The sequence below is a fragment of the Polypterus senegalus genome, chromosome 3, assembly GCF_016835505.1.
Source record: "Polypterus senegalus isolate Bchr_013 chromosome 3, ASM1683550v1, whole genome shotgun sequence".
NCBI lineage: Eukaryota > Metazoa > Chordata > Cladistia > Polypteriformes > Polypteridae > Polypterus > Polypterus senegalus.
This window is the reverse complement of record NC_053156.1, coordinates 286,398,261-286,410,646: the sequence shown is the minus strand read 5'-3', so window position 1 is coordinate 286,410,646 and position 12,386 is coordinate 286,398,261. Positions and strand designations below refer to the sequence as shown.

The following is a 12,386-nucleotide window of genomic DNA, read 5'->3' as shown; positions in this document are numbered from 1 at the left end:
TGCTCATCATTGAGATGTTCTTTCTACTTTTTTGGAGTCCACCAGTGGTCAATTAAAATGATAGCACATGATTAGGAAAGGTACCCAGATGTCTACAGAAGGTCCCACAGATGAGCAAAAACCAAACCATGAGGTCGAAGGAATCTGTGCCGTGTGGTATCCCTCAGCTCAGAGACAGGATTGTTCCTGAGGCACAGGTCTGGAGAAGGCAACAGATATGTTTCTGCAGCATTGAAGGTTAACAAGACCTCCATAATTGAGAAATGGAAAAATACTGGAACAACCACAACTCTTCCTACAGTTGGCTGCCTGGCCAAACTCAGCAATTTTGGAGAGAAGGACCATTGTAAGAGAGGAGGCCAAGAACCCAATGGTCACTCTTGCTGAGTTCCAGAGAAACTGTGCAGAGATGGAAGAAACCTCTGAAGGTTTCCACCACAGCCACTGCTCTGGGCTTCATTTTTGTTCTTTATTTCAACTTTTACAATTTCTTGTATTAGGAATTTGTTAATTTTCGCATACCCCTTGGGGACAGAGTGCAGGGTCAGCCATTGTACATTGCCCCTGGAGCAATTGCAGGTTAATGGCCTTACTCAAGGGTCCAGCAGAGTAGGATCTCTTTTAGCAGTAACATGGTAATAATCTGTCATTAACATGCTGTTCTGTCGTAAACATGGCGCTGGAAGGAGGCGATGTATTGCGTGCTGCTCCTCGCAGACTTTTCGTTTTTGTGTCTGTATTTTTGTTGCTGTTTGCACTTCCCGTTCGCTGTTTTATTAAGTACGACTGTACAACATTGGTAAACATTGGCGCAACAAAGGCACAAGTCGCTACTTTTGAAGTTATTGATCAGGGGCTGCTCGTCACAATAACTCGAGACCAAGGTGACGGACGCAACCCGCCCAACCATGCCCAGAGGACGCAGAGGAGAAAACATGGCCGGTGTGCCGAGATCCAAGTGAGGACAAAACACTGAGGACTGAGACTTCCACTGCCTAGCATTATCCTGGCCAATGCGCAGTCTCTGGACAACAAACTAGATGATCTCTGTGATAGACTTTGTTTTCAGCGAGATCTGCGTGACTGTTGTGTTTTTGACAGAAACATGGCTCACCACCTGCACACCGGATTTGGCTGTCCAGCCAGATGGCTTCTCTATCTACCGCACTGATCGGTCAGTCTCCTCCGGGAAAAAAGAGAGGTGGTGGAATATGCTTCCTCATCAACAACGCATGGTATACGGATGTGGAAATCATTTCACAAAGCTGTTCATTGGACCTGGAGTGTCTGATCATCAAGTGCCGGCCATTTAACCTGCTTAGGGAGTTTACAGCTGAACACATGGCAGCTGTTTACATACCCTCGCAAGCAAACACCAGCACCGCACTTAAGGAACTGTACGGCCTCATTACGGACTGTGAAAACACACACCCTGATGGTCTGGTTATTATCGCCGGGGTCTTCAACAAAGCAAGCTTCAGGTCCGTTTACGCCAAATACTTCCAACACGTCTCCTGTCTCACCAGGGGTACGTATACATTGGACCACGGCTACACCGCACACAAAAACGCGTATCGCTCGCTCCCGCAGCTGAACCTCGGGCAGTCAGACCACCGCTCTGTGCTGACTCCTCTCTGTTTACAAGCAGCAGTTGAAGCGCGCAGAGCATGTCTTGTGAGAGGTGCACCGTTGGACCCCAGAAGCGGAGGATAAACTTAGGGACTGTTTTGAATCTGTGGATTGGGATGTTTTCAAAGAGTCCTCTGAAAATCTGGACGAGTATGCCGCAGTTGTCACAAGCTTCATCGGGAAATGTGTGGATGACTGCGTACCCACAAAGTCTGTATGTGTATTTCCCAACCAGAAGCCCTGGATGTGTGCCCAAGTATGCCGGCGGATCCGTGAGCGCAGCAGTGTGTTTCACTCCGGAGATACACAGGCATACAAAAAGAGCAGGTATGGTCTCCGAAAAGCCATTAAATATGCAAAGCGCAAGTACGCCCTCAAACTTTAAGTTTAACAGCACAGCAGAAGGTCGTCGGATGTGGCAGGGTATTCAGCTGATCACAGGATACAAACCCTGGACACACGCGGCCACAGCTACCACCGCTTCACTCCCGGATGAGTTGAACGTGTTTTTCGCTCGCTTCAAGCTCGCTAACACGGACAGGCCCGTGCGTCAGCCCGCAACGCTGCAAGACTCCAGCCTGAGGCACTCCGAGGATGACGTGAGGAAGACTTTTTCCCGACTCGGCATCTGCAAAGCACCTGTCCCAGACAGAGTCTCAGGTCGCGTTTTAAAAACATGTTGCGACCAGCTAGCTGCTGTCTTTATGGATATTTTTAACACATCTCTGAGGGTTTCATCTGTCCCCACCTGCTTCAAGCACACAACCATCATCCCCGTCCCAAAGAAAAATAAAGTAGACTGCCCTAATGATTACCGCCCATTAGCACTTACTCCCATAGCCATGAATGCTTTGAGAGGCTGGTGCTAGAACACATCAAGGACACCATCCCTGACAGTCTGGACCCCCTCCAGTCTGATTACCGTCACAACAGGTCCACAGAGGATGCCATCTCCATAACACTTCACACCACCCTGTCTCATCTGGAGAACAAAAACTCTTATGCCAGGCTGCTGTTTGTAGACTACAGCTCTGCATTTAACACCACCATTCCATCTCAGCTCATCGCTAAATTCCTTGATCTGGGGCTTAGCTCTTCACTGTGCAACTGGGTACTGGACTTCCTCATCGGCAGACCTCAGTAAGTGCGTATTGGTGGAAAAACCTCCTCCATCATCACCATCAACACTGGCACCCTGCAGGGCAGTGTGCTGAGCCCCCTGCTTTACTCTCTCTACACCCATGACTGCGTAGCTAAGTACAGCTCTAACACCATCCTGAAGTTTTCTGACGATACCACTGTAATAGATCTGATCAGTGAGGACAATGAGACGGCCTACAGGGAGGAGGTCAGACTCCTGGCAGAATGGTGTCAAGACAACAAACTCACCCTCAATGTTAGCAAAACTAAGGAGATGATTGTGGATTTCTGCAAACAGGGAACATAGCACAACCCCATCTACATCGGAGGTGAGGCTGTGGAGCAGGTCAGCAGCTTTAGGTTCCTCGGAGTCACCCTCACTGATGACCTTAAATGGGCAAGTCTCACTGCGGCAGTAGTCAACAAAGCCCAACAACGCCTCTACTTCCTCAGGAGACTGAGTAAAGCCCAGATGTCCCCCACAACCCTGTGCAGATTCTACAGGTGTACTGTGGAATCCATCCTGACAGGATGCGTCACATCCTGGTACAGCAACTGCTCAGTTCAGGTGAACACAGCAAAGCAGTTCACAGGCACACAGCTCCCTACGATCCATGACATCCACACTACACGCTGTCTCAGGAAAGTGAACCGTATCAGGCGGGACCCCCAGTCACCCTGCACTTTTCATCCTCCTCCCATCTGGGAAGAGACTAAAGTCCATTCAGATGCACATGAACAATCAGTAACCTTGTGTGACCTCCACTGCTACCTGCACATATACTTCTGCCACTGTCTCTATTTATTCCTAGGATTCTGGTTTTATTTATTTACTTATTTATGTTCATTTATTGTGTGTGGGTTTTTTTTTTTGTCTATGTTCACTGTCTGCAGGGGCACACGCAAGCAAGCATTTCATTGTACAGTACATGGTACTTGTACTTGTACACATTACAATAAAGAATTGAAATTGGATTCAGACCAGCAACCTTTCAGATACCAGCGCAGATACTTAACCTCAGAACCACAACAATATGACAGAGTGACCAGATGATACATTAAAACCCACCAAAATGACTCTCAAGACTATGAGAAACAAAATTCTCTGGTCCAAGGAAACCAGGCTTGAACTGTTTGGTCTCAGTTCTAAGGGTCATGTCTAGAGGAAATCATGCCACCTCTCATCACCTAAGCTATGCTGTTCCAATGGTCAAGCGTGGTTGTGGCAGCATACTGTGGTGGGACCGTGTTTCTGAAACAGAAACTGGGAGACTTGAGTTGAGGGAAAGCTAAAAGGAGCCAAGTACAGAGATATCCTTAACCAAAACCTGCTCCAGAGTACACTGGAACGAATATTCAGAGCAAGGACAACAGAGAAATGACTTAAGGACAACTCTGGGAATGTCTTTATGTTGACCAACCAGAGCCTCGACTTCAGCCCAACAGAACGCCTCTGGAGAGACTTGGGAATATCAGTCCATTGATGGGATTCACTCAGTCTAAAAGTGTTTGAGAAGATCTGCAGAGGAGAATGGCAGAAAATCCTGAAATCCAGGTGTACAAAACTTTTTTTTTGTCAAACCCCCAAAGACTGCAAAGGTGCTGAGGAAAGGGTCTGAGTGCCTGTGTCAATAAAATGTATAAAAAGTGAAGGGGCCTGAATAATTTCTGAAGGAACTCATCTATCTATCTATCTATCTATCATATAGTGCCTTTCATATCTACCTATCTATCTGATAATAATTCTTTACATTTATATAGTGCTTGCTCACTACTCAAAGCACTTTAAATAGTGAGTAGAGAGCAAATTCCACCACCACCAATGTCAGCACCCACCTTGATGATGTGATGGCAGCCGTTTTTGTGCCAGTATGCTCACCACACATTAGCTGTTAGATGGTGAAGGGGTGAGAGTTAGCCAATCAGAGACAGGGAATGGTTAGAGGGCCAGAATGACCATACGGTGTTGGACAATTTAGCCAAGACATCAGGATACACCCTACTGGGTGATGGTAATTATCTGCTGGGACAGGAGATGGCATTCTGCACTAACTCTCTTCTACTCCTTCTACAGAAAGCATGATGAACACCATTCCATCTGGGCTTCATCCACCTGGACCCACTTCTTCCTCCCAGAATGCCTAAATGCAAAAGAGCTGCTATTCTAATCAGTCTACCTAAGTCGTAAATTGAAATTACTCAATTTTGTGTTATATTTATTTATTTTCTGTGAAAAGACACATTTTCTCCTGGGGACATGACATCTATCTATCTATCTATCTATCTATCTTATAGTGCCTTTCATATCTATCAATCATATAGTGCCTTTAATCAATCAATCAATCTATCATATAGTGCCTTTAATCTATCTATGTATCTATTATATAGTGCCTTTCATATCGGTTATGATCTCTCTCTCTCTGTGTATGTATGAATGTGGATGGACGGGCATCCCGGCCAGGTTTGTTTGGTGGCAGAGGGAGACTGCCTTCTGAGGCTGTGGGTTCCCCTCAGTACACTAGGTGGCAGCATCCTATTGGTAGATCTCCTCTTTGGGCACCCACAGGTCTGCATGGAAATTGTAGTTTTTCTTTCCATCTATCTATCTATCTATCTATCTATCTATCTATCTATCTATCTATCTATCTATCTATCTATCTATCTATCCATTATATAGTGTTTCTTTCTTTCTTTCTGAAAGTCCCCATTTTTACTTCATAAGCCAATGACAAATGTGTCTGTCTTCTGCTTTTTAAATTTATCAGATGTATCCACAAAATATAAAAATAGCCTAAATAACATAAGCTTTTATGACGAGTAAACAACAATGCGGTACCAAAAATGATGCTCACTTCAGGTCCCTCAGTCAGGCCGACAGATTCTGAGCCCAAATCGAGACGATTATAGAGGAATTCTAAACGTTTCTGACTGACCTTCTGGTGGGATTTTCTTGGGCAGCACAGGCATCGTGGAAGGAATCGACATGGCTGTGACTCTGAAGCCAGCTGGCAGTGTTTCAATGGAGCCAGGCATCAGACTGAGGCCATGACTGTCCCGGGGACGGAAACGTTTTCTCCAAGACGGTGACCTCCTGAAAGATTTGTCATCTCCCTGCAAGCAGGCAGATAAGACATTTATGGGTGAAGCAGGTCTCTTATTAGTATTATGCAGAGAAAACTGGAAAATGCTGTTATGTGACCAAACATAATTAATACCAACAGTATATACAATTAGTGACAACAGAATCTCGTAATTCTAATAGGAAGAATGTTTAAAAATATTCCAGAAATGATTTGATACAGACAGGCTGCTAACATATAGAAGTGTTCAAGAATCAGTGCAGATGGAAAAAATAAGAAAAGAATAAAAATTCTACCAACTTGAATAGGACAAAATATTCACAGGAACTCAAATTACTATTCATTTTGTGGTTAGCCTTTATTATTTTCAATTATAGGGCCAAAGCCAATAAAACACACAAATCTTGATTAAATAAAAATAATAAATTAATTAAAATACATTGCAAATCTAACTTTTCACATCAGAAGTACTTTTTTTTTTTTTTTTGCTAAACGTGAGAAAGTTTGCAGAGATGGGTGAGAATTGAATGTGACAACAGTGTGGGTAGAAATCACAGAAGTTTAATCATTAAAAAGAAACAAACCAACAAGCTCACCTCATCTAAGCGTCTGTCTGTTCCCAAAGCTAACAGGTTGTTAAATTCCCGCTCGAGCACCTGTCTTGCCTGTAAATGGAGCCAAGAGAATCACATTACACATACGACAAGAAATCACACAACCACCTCCAGTACAGATTCAGCTTTATACTGCTTAAATTATCCTCATTATATGTGAAGTACATATTATATATAATACGCCAGGTACAGACACTACAGTACTACACTGGAGCACTGGCAGGTGAAATGAGTAAAGCACAGGCAGGAATAGAACAGGCAGCCTTATATTGTAGTTTGATGCCCAGTAACCAGTAAAGACTAATTCATGATGGCTGACAAAATGTGCAGCTTCTGAGAATTCCCTCTTTATGTTTTTTCTCACTATTCCTAACTGTTAAAATTCACTTCTTGCTTAGCCATCGACATTAGTATACTAATGTTTAAAAGCAACGCCAACATTAAAATACCCAACAGGCAGCACAGCACAGAAATAGGAAAAGAGTAGACAACTGCTGAGAATTTGTGCTTCTAAATAGCCCACCTTAATAAAAGGACAAGTGTCTTTGTGTGTGTGTGTGTGTGTGTGTGTGTGTGTGTGTGTGTGTGTGTGTGTGTATCTATAGGTTCATCTCATTCCTATGTCTCTGTTATATGTTATTTGGTAAGGGATTCACAACAGTAATGCTGATGATTGTGATGCGCCATCTGTTGGAAAGAAAAAATGGCATGCATTTTATACTAAAAACATTGCAAAATACATTCCAATAGATGGTGCACTGCAAACATTAAGACATTACTGCAAGAATGAACTTTTAAATGATGGGGCATTACATGAAAATCATGTCAGAAATGGAATCCTCAAACCTCGTAACAGACAAAACTACATGTCAAATGTAACATTAATACAGTGGAACCTTGGTTCACGAACATCCCGGTTCACGGCCAAAAAGCTTGCCAAACTTTTGCCTCGGTTCACAACCACACACTCGGTATACGAACAAGCCAGTTTCCCTTGCCTGCCTGAGCTGAGCTGACAGAGAGAGAGAGAGAGCAGCGAGCGAGCACGTGCCTGCTGGGGAGGGGGAGGAGGAGGAGGAGGAGGAGATTGCTGCACGTGTTTGCCTGTACTTACTGGCTGCAGATAGGCAGGCAAACACGTGCAGCAATCTCCTCCTCCTCCTCCTCCCCCCCTCCCCAGCCTGTACGTGCTAGCGCACCATCCCCCCCACCATAGGCAGCCTGAGGGAGAAAGAAAGCGAGCGAGCCACTGCTGCAAGCGCTCTGTTCATTGTTCTCCTTCCATTGTCTTCTAAGCAAGTGAAGAGTGGTGAGAAGAAAATTGAAATTGAAGTAAAGAAATTACAAGAGGTGGGAAAACTCTTTACCAGTTTACTCATTTATCAATTTGAGAACCCTCGTGCTTTCAAGCAGCGCAATGTAAACAAAGCCAGACTGCCAGCAAACATGAAGGGTTGGGTCACAAGAACGTTCTTTTTGGAATGGCTGCATGAGGCTTTCACTCCCACCAGCTAAACAGCTAAAAGCACCAGAAACCCAAGAAATCACAAGAGAAAACACCTGAAGGAAAACACTTCATGCCAGAACTCGACTCATGCAAGGTTAGTTTTCTTGGTGGTTTTTGTATTACGGATTTTTCAAAAGTTAATTTTTCAGTTCATAACACGATTTGTTGCAAATGTTCGCTTTTTTCCTTGTGCTTAAAACTCATGAAAGTGTTTGCAGATGGAGTTTTTCATAGCGCGATTAGATGCAATGTTACCTTTCTCTTTTTTCAAATGTTCCTTTTTTTTCCCGCTGTGCTTAAAACTCATTTTATAAAAAGTGTTTACAGCGATCAGGCTTTAAGTTTAATAGCGTGATCTCCTGCAATCTTACTTTTTTGGTTGCTTGTGAGTTCGTTTTTAAATGCACTTCGGATTTGGTCGATGTTCCTTTTTTTCTGCTGTGCTTAAAACTCATTTTAAAAAAAATGCTGCGCGAGCACCTGCTACAGAGAGATTAGAGAGCACGAGCGAGCAAGCGCAGAGAGAGAGCGTGCAGCTGACAGGGAAGGGATGGAGGGGGGAATAGGGGTGTGTGTGTGTGCGTGTGTGTGTGTGTGTGTGTGTGCTCGTGCTACAGAGAGAGAGAGAGAGCGCGAGCCAGGCTGCTCCTGTAGCTGAGGGAGGGGCTTTGTTGGTGTGTGTGCTACAGAGAGAGAGCGCGAGCGAGCCTGCTCGTGTAGCTGAGCAGGGAGCCTGGGTGTTTTGTGTCAGTGTTATTCAATGTTTTTACATTAGTTGACTATTACACTGAGCATTCTATGGTGTAATTAACTATATTTGTGCTTAATCTTTACATATTTTTACATATTTACATACAGTTTGTACGGTCTGGAATGAATTAATTGTATTTACATACAATCCTATGGGGGAAACTGCTTCGGTTCACGACCAACTCGGTTTATGACCAAAGTTCTGGAACGAATTATGGTCGTGAACCGAGGTTCCACTGTAATACAGTTCTCTGCTCATGATTTTTGGATTTTGAAAAATTCAACCAGAATGGTAAAAGTGTACCAGAGGGTGACATTTTAATCACAGGTTTCACTGCTGTTGAAGATAACATCCGTGAGTGAGTGAGTGAGTGAGTTGGCGGCTTCTACTCTCTCACGCAAAAAAGTGGTCGTACTGTGTGATGAGGGTCAGAAGTACAGTGTTGTATGGTGTGGTGTGGCTTTTGTTTGAAGGTTACATATCCATGTTTGAGGGTATTCATCTATTAAAGGTAGTCGTTTTGTAAGTAACAGAATTTCTATATACAGTAGCTAAATGTAGAGTATTCAGAGTTCAGTATTCAGCCAATAATGAAGCACTAAAGGAAGCCCCTGATTACCACGGGAGATTTCACACACTGGATGTAAGCCTGCTGGGAAGTGGAGCTGATCCTTTAGCTCTGAGGGGCAGGGGATATTTGGGTCAAGACGGCTGCAGAAGTAGCAACTGCAGTTACAACAGAAGGTTGGAGCCATTGGAGATTACAGAATTGTGGTCTCTGGTCAGTGTGGGTCAGGCCCATTGGCACAGTGGACTCGACACTCCCAGCAAAATGGAGGACAAGAGAAGTTTGGGGAAGCATAGGATAATGACTTCTGTCCAGAACATCATGCTTAAGGGCTTAAAAAAAAGCATTCAATTGGGGACAGAACTGTTGTGCCTTATAAGGACAATAAAAACTTAGACCATTAGAACAATCGAAACAAGATCAGGCTAACAAAGCTCGTCAGTCCTGTCCACGTAGCTTATTTCAAGTGTCTATAGCAATAAAACACAATGTTCCTAAGCACAGAGTCAAGAGAAATGGGAACTCCTGAGGAAGTGTGACAAGAATTTAACAGCATAAACAAGATGGGGTCAAATCAGTAAAAGAGATTCTCTTCAAATACATTGGAGTGCCTTTGGAGTTAAAATATCAACAAATGGTGACAACTGTCCTGCTGCCTGGTATTCAACAGAAGAAAGTAACGGAATTAGACAGGAAGCCTAACTCTCACAGAAGTGACCCTAACACGGGACTGGCCTAACAGTACACTTGACTCGGTGCTCCCAGGGTAGAGGGTGTGGGCACTAAAATTAGATTTGTCTGAAGTTCTTCCATTATTCTTAAAGGCATACAGTATATTCTGTGTATTACATATGGCTGACTAATATGAAAATGAGATTAAAAACACAATTAAGGCCTGTATGTCATCTTTATCATTTTAAATAAAAAGTGAAAGAAGTAACACTTCTGGGAATATGACATGTGGAGTTGCTAACATGCTCTTCACTGATGTTTGCCTCACCTGAGTATTTTGCATTGGGATTTGTAAAATAAGCGCTAGACTGCTGTAGTCAAAATTCTCATCTAGAGCTACCAGTGCGCCGTGCACCCCACTTTCTAGTAGATTGTTGCTGTACTCCCGCAGTCCAATAGATTGAACCCAATGTATCACATGGTCATTTGTCCACACCAGGGTATCTACAAGAATAAAGAAATAAAGAAAGGAAATAATAAAAGTGAATATTATTAAAATTGTTTAAAGCCAACAGATTCTCTTTCTTCCTTTACATTACACATATGTATGAAAATGACAAACAGAATGGAAGCTGATATAATACCCTTCAAAGAGCAGATAATTATAAATAGATAGATAGATAGATAGATAGATAGATAGATAGATAGATAGATAGATAGATAGATAGATAGATAGATAGATAGATATGAAAGGCACTATATAATAGATAGATAGATAGATAGATAGATAGATAGATAGATAGATAGATAGATAGATAGATGTGAAAGGCACTATATAATAGATAGATAGATAGATAGATAGATAGATAGATAGATAGATAGATAGATAGATATGAAAGGCACTATATAATAGATAGATAGATAGATAGATAGATAGATAGATAGATAGATAGATAGATAGATATGAAAGGCACTATATAATAGATAGATAGACAGACAGACAGACAGACAGATAGATAGATAGATAGATAGATAGATATGAAAGGCACTATATAATAGATAGATAGATAGATAGATAGATAGATAGATAGATAGATATGAAAGGCACTATATCCTAGGTGCCATCATACTATATATTTCATACATATTATAGTTTCTTTGAAGGGCTTTCTCCCCAACCAAAAGTAAAAAAAAAAAAAATGTTAAGACCAAATATTTCTAGTAGTGTGAAAATAATCCAATATATTAGGGGTAATGGAAGTCAGACAGTTGCATTGAGTTCAGGTGTTCATAAGCCAGGGTGTGTAAGGTTTTAAAAATGCCACCCAGCCTAGATGACCCAACTAGTTTGCCTAAATGGTAGAGCTGGCCACTGCTGGTATCAGATTCCTCTGAAACTTTGGAAATGACTGGTGACAGACTGGACTTTCAATTACTACTACAGAAAAAAAACATCCAAGTAAGGCTAAAAAGAAATTGAACCTTTGATCTCATGTTGACATTCCTCTCTCCTTCTTTCCAGCTCCTTCCGGTCATAATTTAGCCTCTTTAAACACATGATGCCATACTGCAAACTTGTCCTGTATGCACATAACAACAAAACATGTCATTTTATATAGTGGCCACCAAGTCAACAAGACTTACAAAGAGGAGAATTGATCCTGCTCTTAACAATTGCTGCATAAAGACGTTAGACATTTAGGACCTCTCGTGCATACTGAACCAATCATGGACTGGAACCATTAGTGAGTTGCTAGAAAAACAAGCAAACAATAAAAATAACATCTACAACACAATAAAATTGTACAGAAATTGAAGTACTAAGTACTTTGTTTATCCACTGTAAGCAGCTTTTTCAATAACATTCTTGTAAAACTTTAGTGGGTAAAATAACCATGGTGTTTCGAAATTTCAATTTTTGTTTTTTCATTCTCAGGCTATGGAAAATGTAAATGGTATAAAATGATACAGTAATGGTGTAATGCAGTAAAAAAGAATACGCCTAATTAAGCTTATTTTTATATCCCAAAGCCACACATTTGAGTTAACTTGTGGTGCATATTGACCCCATGTGTGCATGTGTGTGCCCTTCAACAGACTGGCATTCTTATCTAACATTAGATTCTGCCTCCCTTTCAATGACGCTAGGAGAGGCTCCCTTCAATCCTGCAAACATAAAGCCAAGTTCTAGAAACGGATGGATGTGTTATCCATATCTCATGGTTATTCATCATGATCTCCCTCCCTCAAGCCTGATTAATCAAGAGTATATCTTTTATTGGCAATTTTAGGTATGTTTAACCCTTAAAATGCCAGAGCCAAGTATATTCAGCAACATACATTTGGCGACGCACATTCATTGAACGCCGTAACTGGCTATAGTCGGTTCCCAGTGCAATTTGCTATCACGCCGGAGCTGATCAGT

General features: G+C 42.3%; 1 protein-coding gene across 6 annotated transcripts in view; it reads right to left on the bottom strand.

Moving 5' to 3' along the window:
• The window catches only part of ppfia4 (PTPRF interacting protein alpha 4), a 494,511-nt gene that overhangs the window by 28,824 nt on the left and 453,301 nt on the right, over positions 1-12,386 (bottom strand). For all 6 annotated transcript variants that reach the window (XM_039749365.1, XM_039749366.1, XM_039749361.1 and 3 more), the window contains 4 exons: positions 11,444-11,541; positions 10,290-10,465; positions 6,446-6,514; positions 5,703-5,880 (listed from right to left, as the gene is read on the bottom strand). In XM_039749365.1, the coding sequence (XP_039605299.1) occupies positions 5,703-5,880; positions 6,446-6,514; positions 10,290-10,465; positions 11,444-11,541 (521 nt within the window). The remainder of the gene's footprint in view (positions 1-5,702; positions 5,881-6,445; positions 6,515-10,289; positions 10,466-11,443; positions 11,542-12,386) is intronic.